This window comes from Camelus dromedarius, chromosome 10, assembly GCF_036321535.1.
Source record: "Camelus dromedarius isolate mCamDro1 chromosome 10, mCamDro1.pat, whole genome shotgun sequence".
NCBI classification, from domain to species: Eukaryota; Metazoa; Chordata; class Mammalia; order Artiodactyla; family Camelidae; genus Camelus; species Camelus dromedarius.
This window is the reverse complement of record NC_087445.1, coordinates 23182876-23204640: the sequence shown is the minus strand read 5'-3', so window position 1 is coordinate 23204640 and position 21765 is coordinate 23182876. Positions and strand designations below refer to the sequence as shown.

General features: G+C 36.2%; 1 protein-coding gene across 1 annotated transcript in view; it reads left to right on the top strand.

Moving 5' to 3' along the window:
- The first annotated feature begins 2098 nt into the window (after positions 1–2098).
- Positions 2099–21765, top strand: part of CCDC171 (coiled-coil domain containing 171) — a 319953-nt gene continuing 300286 nt past the window's right edge. The window contains exons 1-3 of the mRNA XM_031449678.2: positions 2099–2345; positions 9974–10131; positions 17904–18039. Of these exons, the coding sequence (XP_031305538.2) occupies positions 10088–10131; positions 17904–18039 (180 nt within the window). The 5' untranslated portion in view covers positions 2099–2345; positions 9974–10087. The remainder of the gene's footprint in view (positions 2346–9973; positions 10132–17903; positions 18040–21765) is intronic.

Genomic DNA, 21765 nt, shown 5'->3' with positions numbered 1-21765 from the left:
GATTTGGTAATGAGGTCATTATTGACTCTGGAAGCTGTTCTGGTAGTGTGGTGGTGAGAGATGAAATAATACCTCAAAATAAAGAATGAGTATTTTGACTTTTGAGGCTAAAAGAAGAGTAGGCTAGACAGCATCTTTCTGTAAAGCTTCCCTAAGTAGTAGCGTGTTAAGCAAACGAGAGACAAGAGAACTAACCTTTTAGCTATTAGAAAAACAAAGAAAATCTCCAAGTATTTGAAAGCAGTCTGATTTATTGTGTAACTATTAGAACTTTTCTGCTCAACATCCTTGATTAGCTTTGTCGTTTGGTAAATTAAGTATGACTTACAAGGCCCTCTATGATCTGGGTTCTGCTTCCTTCTCCAGCCTGACATCCTACTCCCCACTCCCGCCCACCCACAAGACTGCACACACAGCTTTGTTCAGTTTTCCCAAGGTGTCATAGTGTTTCCTGTGTTGGTGTCTGTAGCTTCCATGACTTCCAATTCCTTTTAGATTGGTGAATCTATAACCATCTTTGCAGACTAAGCTCAGAGTTCTCTATAAAGCCTTTCCGGTTGTTCAGGGTTGATTTTAACATTTCTCTCTTCTGAATTCCACTGTACCTATATCATATAGCCATATAGTTCTGGGGTAGGTATATAGTCTGTATTCAACAAATGCTGAATGAATAAATGAAGATCGCAAAGTTTTCCCCCGGCACTCATTTTTCATTATAAGAAGTATACAGTACAGTATAGTACTGTTAATACTTCTTACTGTACAATATTCAACTTTGTGATTCTACTAAAACACAAATAAAACATTCTATAAATATTAATTAAAACTAGTAAAGTAAAAAAAAAGTAACCTTTCCTTTCGTTTCTAAATGTTAGAATGGACTATTTTCATTTCCATAAACTCTATTCTTTGAAGCAATTATCCCCTTCCTGGCTAAATTATTGGGAGGCAGAATGGGCCTCCTTTTTTAATCTAAATGACTAAACTCAAGCCAATTAAAGTTTCAAGGCTACGGGAATCAAGGAGGTTTTAATCTCAATTTGTATTTGCATTTACGACCGTTGGCTCTCCCAAGGGAGACAGAGGAAAGACGGCCCCTACACCTGGTTTCAGGTTGATTACAATCAACATGGGACAATTTTAGCATGAAAGGCTCATTTTGTATTAAACACTTTTTTGGGAGGAGATGGTGTAGGTAAAAATCCTTAATCAAAATCCCGCCAATTTACACTGTTCTTTGGGGAATAGGCTTTCAAAAGCCAAGGAACAAGAGTATTTGGTTTTCCAGTTTCCCTGAGGCGGCAGCAGATTGTGACGCGGCTACCGGGAGAAACCGAAGTATAAAGTATCAACTAGGAAAGCGTGTGGGGTGTGTGTGGGTAGGAAAGGAAAACGGAGCACACTGGAGCAAATGCTAATGCGCCGAAGACTTTTTTTCGAGGTACGCAGTTATGTAGTATTTATAATGAAAGGCGCTACAACAGCATCAGCGCACTGACCCGCATTCTTCCAGCCCTGTTACAGGGCTGGGACACAAGGGGAATGGAGGAGGGGACGAGAAGCCCAGTGCATGAGGAGAGCGGACAAAGCAGCGGGAAACCAGCCACTGGTGCACATGTCCAGCCCAGAGAATTTACCCGACTCTGGCACCAGACCACACAGGCGGAGAGGCTGCACTGGATCAGCTGGGGAACTGGCTTAAAAATGCAGGATCTGGGATCCGACCTCTTCAGATTTTTTTATTCAGGAGGCGGGGAAAAGGGGTCAGGGTTTAGAAACCTGCCTTTTCACAGTCGGCTCTCTGGGGATTCTGGGACGCTGACCCGGGCACCTCACGCTGAGACCACCACACTGGAGCGTGGGCTGAGGCGTCCTCACGTGGCGAGGGGCCGCGCCGGGACCGCGCGCGGTGGCGAGCGAGCCGTTCCTCAGCAACAGCGCATGCGCCGGCTCGCCTTCCAGAAGCGCCGCGCAGCTTCGCGGGCCGGGATCTTCCAATCGGAGCCCGGCGTTCTCCGAGTGCGTATCCCCGAGCTGCTGGCCGCTGGAGGCGGAGGAAAGGGGCGGGCTGGGGCGCGCCGGGAGGCCAGTGAAAGTCTGCGGCGCTCTGTGAGGGAGGTCGAGTCTCCGGAAGCGGCCGTTGTAAACACCGTTTCCCTGAGGCTAGTGCCCGTGTTGTCCCCTCTGTGCTATTTGTTCCGCCTCCCCGGGTCCTAGAGTCTGTCGAGTTCCAATAGTTTTTGCTCCGACCCTGGGATCTGCTTGGGCCTCTTTCTGCCTTTGAGATTTGAAGCTGCCCCAGGGGTTTGGGGTGTGCAGTCTGGATCACAGGACCACCCCCTGAGGTAACCTCCGGGTGTGGGGGCTTGGAGGCGAAAGACTTGGGCGGGGAGGTGTTGAGAGGAACGGTATGGGGGACTGCAGTGAGGGTTATGGGGTACCCCCAAGTTAGTTTAAGGCTAACTGGCTGTTCGTGTCGTCCGTGGGGACACGCCTCCGGCTCCCAGGGCTGGGTCTCTCCGCCTACCTGGAGGAAGGTCGTCTTGGAGCCTCCCAGCCAAAGACTGCTGCCTCAGTACCCAGAGAACTGGACACGGACCAGAGGGCTGGACCCAGAGGGTCTGGGCTTGGAGCGTCTTAGGTTTACAACTCCAGACTGCCGGGTTCTTTCCCTCCCGAGAATCAGTAAGTCCTTCGAGGACAGGGACCACATCTTTTCCACCTTTAAAATAAAAATGCCAGCCACACACTAGACATTCTATAAATGCTTGATAAACGAATGAATGTGTTGTGCTAGGCTTTCTATAGCTTCTACTCCAGGACTCTTAAGTGACGGAAAAGAGAGCTTTGAGTTTTTCCGAGGTTGTACAATTTCTGTAGAAGTGGAGCCTACTTTTGACTGTTCTATATTCCACGTAATGTTTATCCTAGGCAGATACACTCCTGCCCCCCGCCTCCGTTTTAATCAGATCTCCAATGATACTGGATAAGTTTACTTGAGAAGCAATTTCAGTTGGTGTTCAATCCTTTTAAATATATTACATACTGTTATTTTATAGTTGTTCTCATAATCCTGGAGGAAAGAACTTAGCATTTTTTTGTCACTTGTTTTATTGAACAGTTGGTGCCTTATAACAACAAACAAGCCTGTAACAGGAAATGAATATGGTTTCCCATGAAATGAAGAGGAAACAAAGGCAGTGCAACCTGCTAAAAGGAAAGTTGAGGGTAGTAGTTTTGGTGTGGACCCAATCCCCCTGGCATTAAGATTCCTATGTGTCAGATAAGGAGGATGGTCTTGGTCTCGTAAAGTCCCATTTAATCCTAAAATTGTTTGATAGTCTCATCCTGCTTGTCTTGGTCTTGTTTTGATGAAAGAACCGAATATTTCCTTTAAAGGTGAGCTCTCTGTTTGCTGATAGACACTCCTAACACATGTGTGGTTACTATTGAAGGAATATGGTCCATTGAAGACAGCACTGTGTTATGAAAGAGGATGGATTTATGAGTCAGCCATAATGTGGGTTTGAATTCTAACCCTCCCACTAAATACCTTTACACAAGTTACTCAGTCTCTCCAAACCTCAGTGTTCTCATCTGTGAAATGTGCATAATAATCTCTCGGATTATTAGAAGATTCAGTGAGGTCACATACGCTTAGTGTAGTATCTGGCATGTAGGAAGTGCTCAATAATAGGAGTTTTTATCTTTTTACCTCCCCACCCCTCCCTTTCCCCCTAATCTGTATGGATACACTGAGAGAAATGAGTCCATTCTGGATGACCCACAGAAGGGCTCAGATGTGAGGCAGGAAAATTTTGTACCAGCAGTGGCTCTGAAATATAAAGTAAAATTGTTCTTTCTGGCCAATACTTAACTCTCAGGATGTCTAGACTGTTGATCTGTTGGCCTCAATTGCCCTATAACTTATTTGTAAAAAACTTCTTACTGAAGAATGGTATATATAACAACCCCTCATCTATTTTAGTAGGATGGTGAGAATAGTCCCACTTCACTACCAAGAGAGGATTAATCTATTAACATATCAACATAAAACGCTGATTTAAACTTTGCCTTTATTTGCCACTGCCCAAAGGATGGCCTAGTTTTGGCCCAAGCCTGTGGAAATCTTACCTGGATTGATAAATCCAAGTTTGAGTCATATTTCATTAAAAAGACCATGACTTGTTGTTTATTTGGATGTGGGAAAGAATGATCCGTGTTTAAGAAATCTGCAGCATGGAACAGAAATGCTTCCTTGATAGGGGAGGTCTCACATGCTCCCTGGCTGGGATGAGCGATGTCTTGAAGGTCGGTAGCAAGGTACAGAGTAGAGCTCTGGAGTCAGCCAATTTGGGTTTGAATCCTAACTCTGTCACTTACTAGAGATGCAATTTTGGACAACTGACTGAATATCTTTAGGCTTCAGTTTCCTTGGGTGTAAAATGGGAATATTAACAGTATCTTCCCTTTGGGGTTGGTGTAGAGTGAAATGAGGTAATCTATAGAAAGTTTTCAGCATGATACTTGGATAAGGGACGTTTGTCACAGTAGGAATGATGACAGGGAGTGGCTTTGAGGTATCCATTTGTTCATAAATAATGATGAATATTTTCAAATGGAAAGCATTATTTAAAGAGTTACACAGCTATTGAAGAAGAGAAAGGCTGACATTGATTACATATTATAAGAAATCTTTAATTATACATATAGATTAGCCAAATTATTGTTTATCTTAACTTGTGGCATTTCATCAAGAAGTTTCAGGTAAAGTTAGGAGGATGTATTATGTGGGGACCCTGCAATTCTTTGACTTCCTATTCCACTGATATTTTTATTACTGTATCTAGCTACTTTACCTTCCTCATCATTTCTTCTTTTCATTCCAGTGGAAGGAAAGGGAGATGTTGCTACATTTTCTCTGTCATATTCAATAGCATAGAAATCCCATCATAGTTTAAACTCAGTCATGCACCTGTATTTGGCCCTTAGTTGATTTAGTCTTCCTAAAACACTCAGGGGTAGGCCCTTGAACCCTAGTGTCATTGAGAGATGATATCAGAGAGAGAGAGGAAGCAAATAAGAGTTTGCTGAAGGAGACTATAGATAGGATTTTTTTTTCTATAATGATGAATTTTAAAAATTGAGCTATAATTCACATAACATTAAAGTCATCATTTGAAAGAGTGCAATTCAATGGTTTTTTAAATATATTAAGTTGTACAGCAGTCACCACTATGTAATTCTGTCAGTCCCACAAAGAATCCTCATACCTATTAGCAGTCAAACCCATTTCCCCCTGTTTCTGCCCTCTGACAACCACAGGTCTAGTTTCTGTTTCTATAGATTTACCTATTCGGGACATCTCATTTAAATGGAATTATACAGTATGTGTCCTTTTGTATCTGGCTTATTTCACTTAGCGTAGTGTTTTCAGTGTTCATCCATGTCATGGCATATATCAATCTTTCCGTCCTTTTTATGGTTAAATAATATTTCATATATCATTTATTTGTTGATCAGTTAATGGATATTAGGATTGTTTTCACTTTTTGGCTATTAGGAACAATGCTACTGTGAACATTTGTGTACACGTTTTTTGTTTAAGTCCAGTAGTTACCTTAGAATGTGTCTTGGTGTTGGTTGTGCTGGGTCAGTATTCTCAGATATGCAGTTTGTGTTTTCAATGTGTAGATCAAAATCTTTTCATATTCCAGGAAAATTTTCTTAAATTACAGTTTTTAGTGTTCTGTTTCCCTTGCTTTGATCTTATTCAGGGACTCCTGTTAACCTGCCTGTTGGTTATTCTTTGCCTGTTTTCAGTATTTTGTCACTTTTTCTTGAATCATTTTGATCTCTTTCTTCATTTTTTAAAAAAAAAATGTTACCACTGTTTCATTTCATATGTCCTTTAAGGCATTTTTTTGGTCATGTCTGTTTACTCTTGTATTTCCTCTAATTTAGTCTTCATTACTGACATGATCTTTTCTTTTATTTCTAATTCTTTCTGATCTTTGTCACCTTGTTTCTGAGGTTTTCTAATTCTGATTCCTATTCTTTTTGGCCTTAAACCATTTTGTTAGTGTCTTTTAGCTCAGTTTGAAATAGTAAGTTATAATTTTCATCTGTTTTGTGGGCACATCGTTCTGTTGGTCTTTTGTTTGTACAAGTCCATTCTTCTCTTTACTCTTTTTTCTAATATTCAGTTTGTATGGGATTTGACCACATTACTTTTCTGTTGCTTATTTTTATGGAAGGTTCCTTTACCTGAACTTTGAGCAAGGTTTGGGAAAACTTTTCTAACTTCGTGGAACCCTCCCTGTCTTTTGTTTGTTGTGAGTGTTAAAAACTATGGTGGCTTGTTTCTGAGATTTCCTGATTCTGTTTCCTCCTACAGTTTGGTCTGGGCCATCTCTTTATTTTGTCTTTATTTCCCCTATCCTGCTCAATTTTGATTCCATCCTCTACTGATTCTCATTAGTGTGGACCCCTGTCCAGGAAGGGGACCTCGACAGGTCAGTTATGAAAGTCCATGAGGCTGGACTGTATCAGCCCTTTCAAGATTGTCTTCCCATATGCCTGTTACATGTTTTAGCCATGGCTCTCAGATTGTCCTGCAGTGCTTTCCCTTAACTGTCTGTTGACTCTTTGGGGACTCTTTCAGATGCAGCCTTGTTATTTTTGTCTGCTTTCTCCTCTGTAGACACCTTCACTCCCATACAGATTTTGTGGCTGTTGATGGCTTGCCCTTATTCAGTTGTATTTTGTAATTCTTTTTGTTATAAATGTTGCCCGTGATTTTCTAGATTCTCTATTGAGTTACCTTAGATAGGATTTTTTACAAACTCTGTTATTTAAATTAATGAGGAAATTAAACTATAGAAAAACAAAGAGACTTTATAAAAGACACACAGACAGGGCTGGTGTGAGAATCCATTTTTGTATTTTATATGTCTTTCAACTTCTTTTTTTTTTTTTTAACTCTGCAAGAGCGTTTCCAAGCTTCTTATCCATACTAGTTTTCTGTTGTTGTGTAACAAGTTACCACAAACTTAGTGGCTTAAAACAGCTCTCATTTATTATTTCTCAGTGTCCATGTGTCAGAAGTCTGGGCACCAATTAACTGGGCCCTCTATTCAGAGCTTCACTAGCTTGTGGCCAAGGTGCGGCTGGCTGTAGTCTCATCTGGAGGCTGGATGGCAAAGAATCTGCTACCCAGCTTATTCAGGTTCTTGGCAGAATTTGTGTACTGTTGATATCTGTATAACTAAAGGATGCAGTTTTTTACTGCCTGTGGGTGACGCTGCCTGCAGCTCCTTGTGACGTGGACCTCTCCATAGGCAGCTCACAGCTTGGCAGTTCGCTTATTCAGGTCAGCAGATTGTCTGTCACTTCAATCGGCTAAGACAGAGTCTTATATAACATAATGCAGTCATCGGGGTGGCATCCTATTACCTTTGCCATTTTCTGTTGGTTAGAAGCAGGTCACAGGTTCTGTCCACAGTAAAGGGGAAGGTATTATACAAGAGAGAAACACCAGGGGGCAAAGATCATCTGCCTACTACATTAGCTGTATCAGTGACCTGGGAATCAATGAAACTTACACCTGAGCTATAGAAGACACTTTCTTTCTAGAAGACCATTCAGATCTGAAGATGTTCCAGACTGAAATAATGCACTGAAAAATGATGGTTTTCTTCAATTTAGTTTTATTGAAACAACTATGTTAAAATTTGGTAAACTGCCTCTTCTTGTACTTCTCTGCCCAAGATCAAGACAAAACTAAAAACAGCAGACATTATTAAGACCCTAACCATATAAATCCTTTTCCTGTGAGGGACATAAGTGTTCTGTTTGTGCCTGTTGTGACACATAGGCACACACATGTACGTGTGTGTAGTAATCCTTTTCACAAAAATAGAAACATTTTATCTATGTACTTTTGAGCCTTGGACATTACTCTTAGGTATAGAGGAGTCCCTTCCTTTTAGGTTTTGATTCTTTTACTTCTGTTTTGAAGGCAGTTTCCTTGGAGTGTGAGCTTTGGCGGCATGGTGGTCAGATGAAAAGTTTTGGGATTCAGTATCAGAAGAGCTTGACTGAGTTTTTGGTGTCCCCTACCTAGTAGCTGACTGGCCTTAGGCAAGTCATTTAAGCCTCTCTAATCATATGTTTCCTTGATTGAAGCGAAGATAATAGACCTGAGGTAAGGTAGTTTATGGTTTAACTGTATCCACAGTGACCTTGTAGAAGGAGTTTGGGCTTTAGAGTTGGATAGTTATGAGTCGGAGTTTTGGTCCTGTAACTGTGACTTTTGACAAAGTTCTAATCTCTGAGTCTTAGTTTTCTCTGTTGAAAATGGGCTAATCTTTACATTGCAGTGTTGTAAGGATCAGAGGTCTATAGTTCTATGTATAAATAAAGTATCAAGCATAGTGCTTGGCACTGTAGCAGCTGCTCACTAAGTTAATGATAGTGGTATGTTTGTCTACCACTGTTCACAAACTTAGTCTTTTAGGTCCCTGAAGAAATGGGACTTCTCCCTGCCCCCTAGTCTTGGTAAAAGTTCCATCCTCTTTGTCTTAGGACAGATTATTCTGCTATCACCTACTTGAATCACTATTTTAAAGATCCCTTACTGTTTGGCTCTAGGAGCCATTAGTCAGTTCTCAATACCGTAGTTGAGTCTATATCTCATTTAGCTTATTAGAGTCCCTTTTCTTTCAGTGATTTCTCTGAGTTGTTTACTGGAAACAGGGACAAATCAGTTTAGATTTTTTGTTGTTGTTTTCTAGCTATCCCTGTACACCTATAATTTCACTACAGAATTATTTTGTTACATCTTTACCCCAGACCAAATCACCCCAAGTATTGCCTACTCCTTTCATTTATCAGGGATCATTATATTTTCTCAGAGGGTTTGTGTTCAGTAATACAAACTGACAGTGACTGTGCACTCTGTGTGTGCTGTATGTATTATTTAAATCTAAAATATGTGAGATTGATATAGTTATCTCCTTCTTATGGTTGAGGAAACAAGCTCAGAGAGTTTGAATGACTTGCCCATGGCCACATACTTGTAAGATGCTTATTGGTATCCTAGCTCATAGCTCTCTAAGATCAAATCTCATGTTTTTTTTTAGGATATTGGACTTCTACTAAGAGCTATTTGTGAGATCTTCATATTTGTGTCTATTTGGACTTAGTTAATTATTATTATCTCTCTGATTGAAATGCGTACCCAGAGATTCCTTCATACTGTAGTAAAGTAACTTACTTTAAATGTTTGACTCTGTATGATTTGGAGTATCTCCCATAAAAGAGTGCTTCAGAGAGAAGGCCAGGGAAAGGGACAAATACTCTCCTCTTTCCTTCTTCCTCTTTAGTCCCTTGGGAGAAGGCTTTTGCAAATTACCATAAGCTCTTTTGTGTGTGGGAGTACTTTGGCCTCTTTGGATGTAGCATTGCATTAAAAATATCTCATTTATGAAAAAAGCTTTTGGGAACCAAAAAATGTTTCTGGTCTTCATTTTCTTTCAAACTGAATTCTGTGCTCTAGCGATAGGCACTAACTTATTCTTCTTCCAGTTTAAAAACAATTTGTCACTCTTTTATTACTTTTATTTGTGAAATTAAAATCATCCAATAGCATTAGCTTATTCTTACAAGAAGGAATATCTTTCTTTCTTTTTTTTTTAACATTTTTTATTGATTTATAATCATTTTACAATGTGTCAAATTCCAGTGTTCAGCACAATTTTTCAGGAGGAATATCTTTCTAATGTTTGTCACGTTTGTTTCTAATCTTTTTTTTTTTTTAAAAGAAAACACTGTGGCTTTTTAAAATATAAGTATTTACATATTTTTTAGAGAATGTTTTAAAAAATACAATTAAGTCACAGAAAAGAAAAATCACCCATAGTCTCAGAACTTATATAAAAATCTACTATTATATTTTTTACTGTTTTGGCAGACTTCAGCCCATGTGACCTGTAACTAACAGACATCTCGGACAGTTTTAATCATCAAAAACGAAGTGTATTGTTAAGCAACAGTGGGGTATTTTGGAAGAGTTGGAAGACTTGTCATGAGTATAAACACTACAAGTAATGCCCCTGGTGATATCCAAAGGTAAGCCTTCAGTCTCTTCCTCTAGCGAGGAATGCTTCTGGCTGCAAAGAGCAAGAAGTAAGTGATTAGAGGGGCTGATTATAAGAATTCTTATGGGAAAGTGAGGGAAGTAGAAATTTCATGGAATTAGAGGAGCAGGATTGATGCCTCATAGGAATCAGAACTGGATCTGGAGACTGTGTGGCTCTTTAGGCTCCTTAATTAGCTCAGTGTATGAAAATCAGTGTCTGTACTTTCTCTGGCCCATAGAGACATGGTTATTCTTTTTCACTTCTTTAAGTCTTTTCTTCTGCTTATTCATATTTCTGTGTAGACATTACTTGATTTGCCATAATCTCTGTGGTTCTATTTCCTCCTCTTTCCTCATGGCCCCAACTCTGATTCATCACTCTGGTTAAGCATTATGTTGGTTTTAGCTCCTGTTGCTAATTGTTCCTTTACTTGGAGTTTACATCCTAAGAATTGCTTTTGCTCACCTGTTTGAATCATTGATATCTGCCTTTGTGTGAGGTGCCTTACCTTTAGTTTATTGTTCATGTCTGATGTAAATAATATTAAAAATCTCAGTCTGTAATATAAAATGGAGCCGTTACAGAGAGTACAACTCAAAGTGTGGTTTACAAAGAAATAAGTACAAAAATTGAAAGTGGTTAGAAACTTTTATAATCACATAACAGTAATTTTCTGTTTGTTGAATCTAATAATAAAACACTTAGGGTTATATTTTATCTGTTTAAAAAATTTTTTTTTAGTTATCACTTTTAGATGTATTTTACAGGAGCAGTGAGGGTGTGTGGATAGTCCTTGCTCACATTTAGTTTGAAAAGAACTGATCTTGAGCACTTTTTCAGCAAGGATGTGTGGATTGGGCAAGCATCATGACTAACATGTAATTCACCTTATAAGTGGGATTTATTGTAAAAATATTTTCCACCTGTCTTTAGGAGCTACCTTAAATCCTTTCTGCAGCAAGATAGAGAATGCATAAATAAAATGTAAACATTTTCTTTGCTAAAATTTTATCTCAAGGAGAATTTTTTCTTTTATCAAATGTTGCAAGGGTTTAGAGTGATGAGTCTCATCAGCTGGTTCTCCACCACCACGATGAGGAAGATGGTTGAAAACTGCTAAATAAAATATCTTCAAGGTTACTTCTTGCTCTGATACCCTATTTTGTATATGTGCATATATATATTTATTGATATGTATATTTTAATGTAGATAATGCATGTGTTTTTAGAAAAGTTTTAAAAATACAAATAAATAAAACAATGAAACTGCTTATAATCTTATCACTTAGGATTAACTATTGATAGTATTTTGGTATTTACTTGTCCAGACCTTTTCTTTTGAAAATATAAATATATTATATAAATATATATTTTCAAAATTAGAATATTATTTCACATTATTTAGTATCTTGCTTTTTCAATTTTGGGAGGAACATCTTGCCACATTAATCTACATCTGCCATAATTTTGTTGTTGAAGTATAGTTAATTTACAATATTGTGTTAGTTTCTGGTGTACAGCAAAATGATTCAGTTATATATATATATACATATTCTTTTTCATATTTTTTTATTATGGTTTATTATAGGATATTGAATATAGCTTCCTGTGCTATACAGTAGGACCTTGTTGTTTATCTGTTTTATATATAGTCATTTGTATCTGCTAATCCCAGACTCCTAATTTATCCCTCCCCCACCTCCTTTCCCCTTGGGTAACCATAAATTTTTTTCTACGTCTGAGCCTGTTTCTGTTTTTTAAATAAGTTTATTTGTATTATATTTTAGATTCCACATATAAGTGATATCATATGGAATTTGGCTTTCTCTTTTTGATTTACTTCACTTGGTATGATAATCTCTAGGTCCATTCGTGTTGCTGCAAATGGCATTAGTTCATTCTTTTTATGGCTGTGTAGTATTCCTCTGTGTGTGTGTGTGTGTGTGTGTGTGTGTGTGTGTGTGTGTGTACATCACATTTTTATCCATTTATCTGTTGATGGATGTTTAGGTTGCTTCCAAGTCTTGGCTATTGTAAAGGGTCCTGTTGTGAACATTAGAGTGCATGAATCTTTTTGAATTAGTTTTCTCCAGATACATGCCCAGGAGTGGGATTGCTGGATCATATGGTAACTCTATTTTTAGTTTTTAAAGGAACTTCCATACTGTTTTCCATAGTGGCTGCACCAATTTACATTCCTCCCAACAGTGTAGGAGGGTTCGTTTTCTCTAGACCCTCTCCAGCATTTGTTATTTGTAGACTTGTTAATGATGGCTATTCTGACCAGTGTGAGGTGATATCTCATTGTAGTTTTGATTTACATTTCTCTAATAATTTGTGATGTTGAACATTTTTCATGTGCCTATTGGCCATCTGTATGTCTTCACTGGTGAAATGTCTATTTAGAAATGTCTGTTTCTACTCATTTTTTGATTGGGTTGTTTGATTTTTTGTTATTGAGTTGTATGATCTGTTTGTGTATTTTGGAAATTATTGTTGCTTGCATCGTTTGCAAATATTTTCTCCCCTTCCTTGGGTTGTCTTTTCATTTTGTTTATGGTTTCCTTTGCTGTGCAAAAGCTTATAAGTTTGATTAGGTCCCATTTGTTTATTTTTTATTTCTATTACCTTGGGAGACTGCATCTATCATAATTTTTAATGGCTGAGTTACTCTTAAGAATTTGAGAATCTGGATCAGTGATGTTATTTAAATTATGCTATTTACCACTAATCTACTTTCTGTCTCTGTGTCTTTTTTGAACAATTTCTATAAAAGGTATCATACAATATATGGTAATTTGTGTCTGGCTCCTTCCACTAGGCATGTTCTTCAGATTTATCATGGAGTAACAGGAACTACAAGTACTTTGTTTCTTTTTATTGCTGAATATTATTCCATTTTACAGATACACTATTTTGGTTACCTACTCACCAGTTGATAGACATTTGGTTGTTTCCATATTTTGGCTATTACAAATAATGCTGCTATGAACACTTGTTTCCAAGTCTTTGTGTGGGCATATGATTTCATTTCTCTTGTGTGGATTCTTAGGAGCACCATTACTGCTTCATACAGTAAACTGATGTTAAAATTCTTAAGAAATTGCCAAATTGTGTTCTAAAGTGGCTGAACCATTTTACATTTCCACCAACAATGTATAAGGGTTTTAGTTTCTTCATCCTCACTAACACTTGTTATTTCTTGATGTTTTGATTGTAGCCAGTCTAGTGAGTGAAAAGTGGTATGTAATTGTGTTTTTTTTTTCTTTGTGATTTTAGTTTGCATTTTCCTAATAAGTGATGATGTTGAACATGTTTGCATGTTCTTTGCTTTTTTGGCCGTTTGTATATCTTCCCTGGTAAAAAGTCTAGTCAGATCTTTTGCCCAATTTTAAATTGGGTTGTTATCTTTTTGTTATTGAGCTTAATGAGTTCTTTATATATTCTGGATACAAGTCTTTTATCAGATGTGTAATTTGCAAATACTTTCTCCCATCTGTTGGCTTGACTTTTCATTTTCTTAATAATGTCTTTTGAAGTACAAAAATTACTAGTTTTTTTTATTAAGGTCAGTTCTTTTTCTTTATGGATTGTGCTTTTGGTTTGATATCTAAGAAATCTTTGCCTAGCTTAAGGTCATGAAGATTTTTCTCCTATGTTTTCTTCTAGAAGTTTTATAATTTTAGGTTTTACATTTAGGTCTGTGCTCAATTTTAAGTTACTTTTAATGTATGGGGTGAGGCAAGGGTCTAAATTTATCTTTTGCTTGTGGGTATCCAGTTGTTTCAGCACCATTTGTTGATAAAACTATCTTTTCCCCATTGAATTTCCTTGACACTTTTGTTGCAAATTAATTGACTATCTATGTATGAGTTTATTTTTATAGTCTCAATTCTGGTACATTAATCTACATGTCTATTCTCACTTCAACTCCACACTTTTTATTACTGTACATTTTTGGTAAATTTTGAATTTAGAAGGTACAAACCCTTCCATTTGCTCTTCTTGAAGATTGTTTTGGTTTTTATGAGTCCTTTTCTTTTCCATATAAATTTTAAGATCAACTTGTCATTTGCTGAAAAAAAAAAAGAAAGGCCTTTAGGGATTATGTTGAATCTGTAGGTCAATTTGGGGAAAATGTCTACCTTAAAATGCAGAGTCTTCATATACATGAGTATGAATGTGGAAGGTCTTTTCATTTATGTAGGTCTTCAGTTTCTTTCAACAAGATTTTGTACTTTTCAGTGTAGAAGTGTTGGATGTCTTTTGTTAAATTTTTTTTTTTAACATTTTTTGTTGAGTTATAGTCATTTTACAATGTTGTGTCAAATTCCAGTGTAGAGCACAATTTTTCAGATATACATGAACATACATATATTCATTGTCGCATTTTTTTCGCTGTGAGCTACCACAAGATCTTGTATATATTTCCCTGTGCTATACAGTATAGTCTTGTTTATCTATTCTACATATGCCTGTCAGTATCTACAAATTTTGAACTCCCAGTCTATCCCTTCTCACCCTCCCACCCTGGGCAACCACAAGTTTGTATTCTGTGTCTATGCTGTGAGTCTGTTTCTGTTTTGTATTTATGTTCTTTTTTTTTTTTTTTTTTTTTTTTAGATTCCACATATGAGTGATCTCATAGGGTATTTTTCTTTCTCTTTCTGGCTTACTTCACTTGGAATGACATTCTCCAGGGACATCCATGTTGCTGCAAATGGTGTTATGTTGTCGTTTTTGTCTTTTGTTAAATGAATCTATTTTATTCTTTTTGATGCTATCTAAGTGGAATTAATTTTTAATTTCATTTTTGGATTATTTATTGCTACTATATGGAAATGTGATAGATTTTTGTCTACTGATGTTATATTCTGTGACCTTGCTGAAATTATTTTTTATTTTTAGTCTTTGCTTCTTAATGGATTTCTTAGGATGGTCTTACAGTATTATTTTCCATTTTACTTCTTCCCTTCATATATATATATATATATATATATATATAAAATTTATTTATTTGTTTATTTATGCCTGATTGCATTGTCTATAACCTCCAGCACAATCTTGAATAGAAGTATTAATGGCAGACTTCTTTGTTTTGTTCCCAGTGTTAGGAAGGCTTTCAGTGTTTTGCCATTAAGTATGATGGTACTTGTAGGTTTTTGATAAGAGGCCCTTTATCAGATTGATGAAAATTTCCTTTTATTCCTAGTTTGTTGAGAGGTTTTCTTTTTTAAACATGAGTGGGTGTTGGATTTTGTCAAATGCTTTTTTTGTATCTACTGAAATGATCATGTAGTTTTTGTCCTTTGTTTTAGTAAAATGGTATATTACATCAATTGATTTTCAGATATTATACTAATTTTCTATTTTTGGAATACATTCCAATTACTTATGCTATATAATCTTTTTAAGATGTTGCTGGATTTGGTTTGCTGATGTTTTGAGGATTTTTTTCTACTCCTTTTCATGAGAGATACTGGTCTCTAGCCTTCCTTTCTTGTGATTTCTGTCTCATTTTCGTATTAGGTAATGCTGGACTCAGAATAATTTGAGAAGTGTTTCCTCCTCCTGTAATGTGAGGACTGGTATTATTTCTTCTTTAAAGTTTGGTAGAATTTACCAGGGAAGCAATCTGGACTTGGGCTTTCTTTATAGTTAGATTTTTAAAGTTATTAACTCAATGTTGTTATCTGTTGTAGATCTATTCAGATTTTCTATTTCTTTTTGAGTTACTTTTGGTAATTTCTGTTTTTTTAGGGATTTATCTATTTGATTTAAATTGTCTAATTTGTTGTCATGAAGTTGTTCATGGTATTCATAATAATCCTTCTAGGTTGGTAGTGCCATTCCTCCTTTCATTCTTTATTTTTATAATTTGAGCTTCTTCTCTTTTCTTTGTCTGTCTAATGGAAGATTGATCAAGTTTATTGATCTTTTTAAAGAACCAAATGTTGGTTTTGTTGATTCTGTATTGTTTTATTTTAGTCTTATTTTTTAAAAATTAAAATTACATATGTACATTACTTAAAGACAGTTATTCTGCAAGGCTTGCTTACTGCTCTTAGGAAAAATAGCAGTACTTATTACCTTTTATTACCTTGAGACATGTAACTCTTCATCCCTAGAAACAGTCGTTTTCAACTATCTGAAATGATTTTTTAAAATCCATATCTCTTTCAAAATAATTTTTTTTTACATTGCTGTTTGATTTTTCAGGTTTACCTACTTTTTACTACCGAAGATCATAATTGAGTTTTCATTCATGCTTGACTCCCTTTTCTATTCTCTCTACATTTAGTGATATTATAATCTTGCTTAGATTAGTTATTCAGTCTTCACATTATTATATAATTATGAAAAGTTCCTAGTTGAGCCTTGTAGTAGTATTTAGCGACAGTATTTTTTCACTTGCACATTTTGTTTTTCTGGGATTTAATAGTTGTGTCATTTATTGTTTACTTGGTTTAATATCCATTAACTTATGAATTCAACCTCATACTCCCACCAAGTTGCATAAATCTCTTAATATGTTCAATAGTTGAAGTATTCTGTTATTTTCTGTTTTCATCTTCTTAAAGAAATCACTCCTGGAGGTGTTGGCCAGTTCAGTTTGGACAGATTACCCTTTAAGGGATTTGCTGCACAGCTGTCACTTGTTGCTTAATTTCATCACTATCTTAGACATCCCTTTGCCACTTCCTTGTCTTAAATACCCTGCTTCTGGAATCCCATGTCCTCTCTTTCTCAGTGTGGGTCCATATTTTGGTGAAGCAAATCTTCCAATAGCTTCTTGAGAAAGTTCATTGTAGGTAAATGTTTTCGTGCCTTGCAGATCTGTAATAGTCTTTCTCATACCCTTGTCTTTGAATGGTAGCTTATTGGACATAAAATTCTAAATTGGAAATTATTTTCTCTTGGAATTTTTTCAGGCATCTGGGAGATTTTTTGTTTACATTTATTTATTTAGTTTTTCGTTTCTTAATTTGTGTTTTTGATTTCCAAGGGCTGTTTTGACCCATGAATATTTTATTTTTAATCACATCCAGTTTTTGTTTTATGGATGTTATATCCTCTACTATTTTTCTGAGGATATTAATGTTAGGTCTTTCTTCTCTTTCTTTAAAGTCACTCCCCTCCCCCTAATAATCTTTGACTACTACCCAACCCCCCTGTCCTGCACTTTGTGGTCTCCATCTTTTTTATTAGATGTTAACTTCTGTGATCCTTGGCTGTCTGTTCATATTTAAAACTAAGGACCTAAAAAGATGATTGGATGCTGAGTGTGTGAGGCTCTCTCTGTAGAGTGATCTGGTTATGCTGTTTTGCTGGAGAGCCCCTAGCTGCAGCATTTTTAGTCTGTTATTTTAAAGCATGAATCTGTATTCTCGTACAGTTTTTTTTTTTTGTAATGTGTATTACATTTGCAAAAAGTAAAATATTTTATTTAAAAAAGTAGAAAGGGAAAAGTTCAGTCTTTCCCAGAACTTCTCAGCTTGTGATATGATCATATACCCTTTCAAGTACCAATCTTGAACAACGTGGTGGTTTCCCAGTGAACAGTGGTTTGTTTCTATTCATATACTTCTTTGTATTTTTATCTAGCTTTTACAATCGATCTTTTATTGGCATGTAAGTCTCTTTAGGGCAAGTACCGTAACATATTCCCTGTATTTTTTGAAAAATAAGTTACCAGAAATAACTGAAATGCTGGAAATTTACTTCTTAAGAATTATATTTTATTTTTATCTCGTTTTATAGATTAAAGAATGCCTCATCTGATACAAAACAAGCGGTTAAAAGTGAAACAGACTTGGATATTACTGCTGATCTTAGAAAAAAGCTCCATCGGGCTAAGAAAGAAAAATTAGAAATAACAACTAAGCACAATGCAGAGGTAGAATTTATTTTCCTCTCAAATAATGTTAAAAGTTTGATTGTTTTAGATTCATTTTATATTACAAACTCCTTGTTTTAGCATCACTTTAACATTTTTGTGCCTAAAAAGGAAATTTTAATAAAATAGGTAGTTTTTAAAATGATGGAATTGTATAGGAGCGTTAAAGTAGAAATTTAATGAATTATTATGTCTTTTGGTATGTTGTCTTAAATTTATTTTAATTAATGAGTTATACTTGATCAAAAGTATTAATTGATGAATGCATTTGTAAATTAGACATTTTGGAAATCTTAATGTAGGTTCCTTTTGCTCTCAGTCATAAAACAATCTCTTAAGTAGATTTGAGTGTGAAATTTTTAATCATAGTTAATTCATGAATTGTGTTGGTTTCTTTTTTATTATATTATTGTATCTTTTATTAGTATGTGTGTATATATATATAAATATATATATTTCACATGTATATGCATATATTCCAAGGACAATAGTTACCTTTCACCCTAAGATAATTCATGAGTTATATGTTTATGTCTCTTCTGTCTGTTGTGTTTTTTCTCTGTTTTCTTTTTTTTTTCTCTATTTAAATTTTAGTCATTCTTAAAGCTCAGCTTAGGCAGCCTGATGTAGTGGAAAGAATATCAAGTTATGCAGACTTGGACTCATTCTTGGCCCTTCCATTTACAAGATATGTGACTTTGGGCAAGTTATTTATCCTGTACATCATTGGCTTCTCATTGTGAATGCTGGTCCCAAAGGGTTGTTGAGATAATTAAGTGAAACAGAATTTGTCAGATGCCTATGCACTGTAATAGTAGTTGTAATTTATTGACAGTTAAGCAAAAGCAGTGTATTTTCCTTCCTGTTTTGCTAAATTTTCATACTGTTTTGTCAGGAAACCTCTTAAAGCCCCGCTAGGTGAAAGTGATTACTCCTTTCTTTGCTCTGCCATAACATGTTGCTATTACAGATATTTTAGAGCTAAAACATTTGTTTCATGCTTACCTGCTCTTTAGTCCTAAAGTTTCCTTAGGGCTGAAAGCAGTGACCATGCTTTGTCTTTGTACCTCTCAAGTTGCTTATTGGCACATAGTAGGCTCTCAGAGGCTGTGTGTTGAATAAATGTTTGGAAAAATGATTTTTTTCAGGTTGTCTAAGGAATAGTGGTTTATGATTAAAATTGCAAGTGATGAGTATTTGACTGTTTTATTTGTATTTTTTGCGGCAGCTGAGGCAATTTTAAAGTGATACTTGAAGTAGTAATTGCTTTTATTTATGTTGTAATATTATATACTGAATATAAAGTAGTATGTGTTAAATGGATGCTAATTGTTCATACTCTCCTCAATCTCCAAAACTTATTTTCTAAAACCAAATATACATTTTACTTGAGAATATTAGTATCATGATAGTCATTCATCCATTAAATATATTCTTTCACATATATTTCCAGTTGTCATCACATTCCTTTTAGCAGAACATATTATTTATCCTCTTTTATTTGATCAAAATGTTTTGAAGTATGTGTTCACAATAAAGAGACAGGAAATTATCTCAGGGAAGAAAGGTTTTCTCAAAATAGGTAGTTATAATTGGTTCAGCTCCAGGTTTATATGGCTGTTCATTCTTATTGTTTCAATTATTTGTATTATGTAGTAATTTTACTCATATTATGTGGTAATTTTTAGTCATATAATCTCCCACATATGCCCATTATAAAGCAAGGCAGAGAGGAATCAAACTATCTAAAAACTAAGGCCAGATATTTGCCCTGTCAGATACTCCTAATGCTCACACATGTCATGTTGGATGATTTGCACACAATATCTTTAAAATCTAATTGTTCAACAATAGATGAATGGATAAAGAAAATGTCTTATGTGTATGTATATATGTGTGTGTGTAGACATATGTGTATATATATATATTATATATATAATGGAGTATTATTCAGCTATAAAAAGGAATGACATCTTGCCATTTGTGACAACACAGATTGACCTTCAAGGCACAATAATACAGATGTGTGAAATAGGACAAGAGACTATGAAACTATTCATTCAGATATTTCATTGGCCCAGATAGTGATGATAGAGCAAGAAAATACTCTAGAGAAATGAGGATGGGAAAGGATAAAGAAGAGCAATATAACTTTCTTTACCCAAAAGGTACTGGATATCTAGAACCAAGCGGTAGGCTTTTAGGGTTTAGGACCTGAAGGTGTTGTTTGACTGACCTAGCCAGTTCTCTTAGGAGTAGGGATTCTTAAGCTGGGGATCCTTAGAAACCAAGAAATCAAGGAATCTGTGTACTTGGATAGGGGGACATTACATTTTTATTTTTATTAACTTCTAACTCTTATTAAGCATTTCATTTAGTTATGAAGGACATATAGCTCAAGTGGTAGAGCACATGCTTAGCATGCCTGAGGTCCTGGGTTCAATCCCCAGTACCTCCTCTAAAAATAAGTAAATAAATCTAATAGCCTACACCCCCACCCCTGAAAAAAAGAAGTAACATAGATTATGGCATCATAAGTTGGTTTTTATATTTTATATTTGTTTTTATACTTTGATTTCCTTTGTTATCCTGTGTATTTCATTTTATGCATCTAGTTACATTATTCTCTGGAGGCTTTGCCAGATTGACAAAGAGATGATGTTGTAAAAGTGGTGAAAAAACTTTTTTTTGGAGGCTGAGACATGCTTGAAAGGGCATGAAGGAAGATATGAAGGAAGCTATGGAGAGTGACATAAAGAGGAGGTTCTAAGATAGCTGATTGAAAATAAGGACCTGGAATTATGCAGATCTGTTTTGAAAAGGAGGGAGACACCATTTTTGCTGCTGTTGCATATGTCATTTGCACTGCTGTTTTAGTGCATATGTTGAACTTTAAGTGAGAAAACAACCTCATGGGTAGGGTTTTTTTTTTTCTCAGCCATGTGGAAATCAAGTAAGGCCCAATCAAACTAAAAGAAGGACATTAATGGAGGAAATTGATTGTATACATGATGGAAGACCTAGGAATCCAAACAGAGAATGATGATGCCACCCAAAGTTTAGTAACAGCGGGAAACCACCACCACCTGTAGGCCAGGGGGCCAATGGGAGGAGACAATGTTACAAGAGTTTGGACGTTGAAACTGTCTAGAGTAGGTAGAACCATGGGAGGGGCTGTTCAGCCAGTGCTGGGATGTTGGAAGGAAAGGATGGGGAGCTGGAACCTGAAAAGAGATGCAGCTATTGCCAGAGACACTGCCAGAAATAGAGCCGTTTGGCAATGGAGCATGGGAATTACAATTCCTGTGATATAATAGAGTAGAGCAAAGAACGGGGGTTGGGAAATGGATCTGAGATCAAAAGGGCAAATGATTGGCAGTCCATGCTTTGTGCTCTTCAGCATTCATTATCATGCTTTTACTTATCTGTGACACCCATGCAATAATATCTTGTTCCTGCATAACACTGCAGGTTGTAACTCAAACATCCTCTACACAAAAATGCTCTCACCCACTCCAAAATGGGAGACCCGAAGGCTTATTAGTCACTGCATTCATCTCACAGATGATACATATCCTCACCACCAGATTCTTATAATTTGGTGTCTCATGAATTTAATTGAAACAAATGCTACTAACATTCTTCATATAATGCCAGACGGGAGGAGCAAAGAAAAAAATCACTACTGTATACATGTAACAGATATGCAGAGCTGCTGCAGTTCTT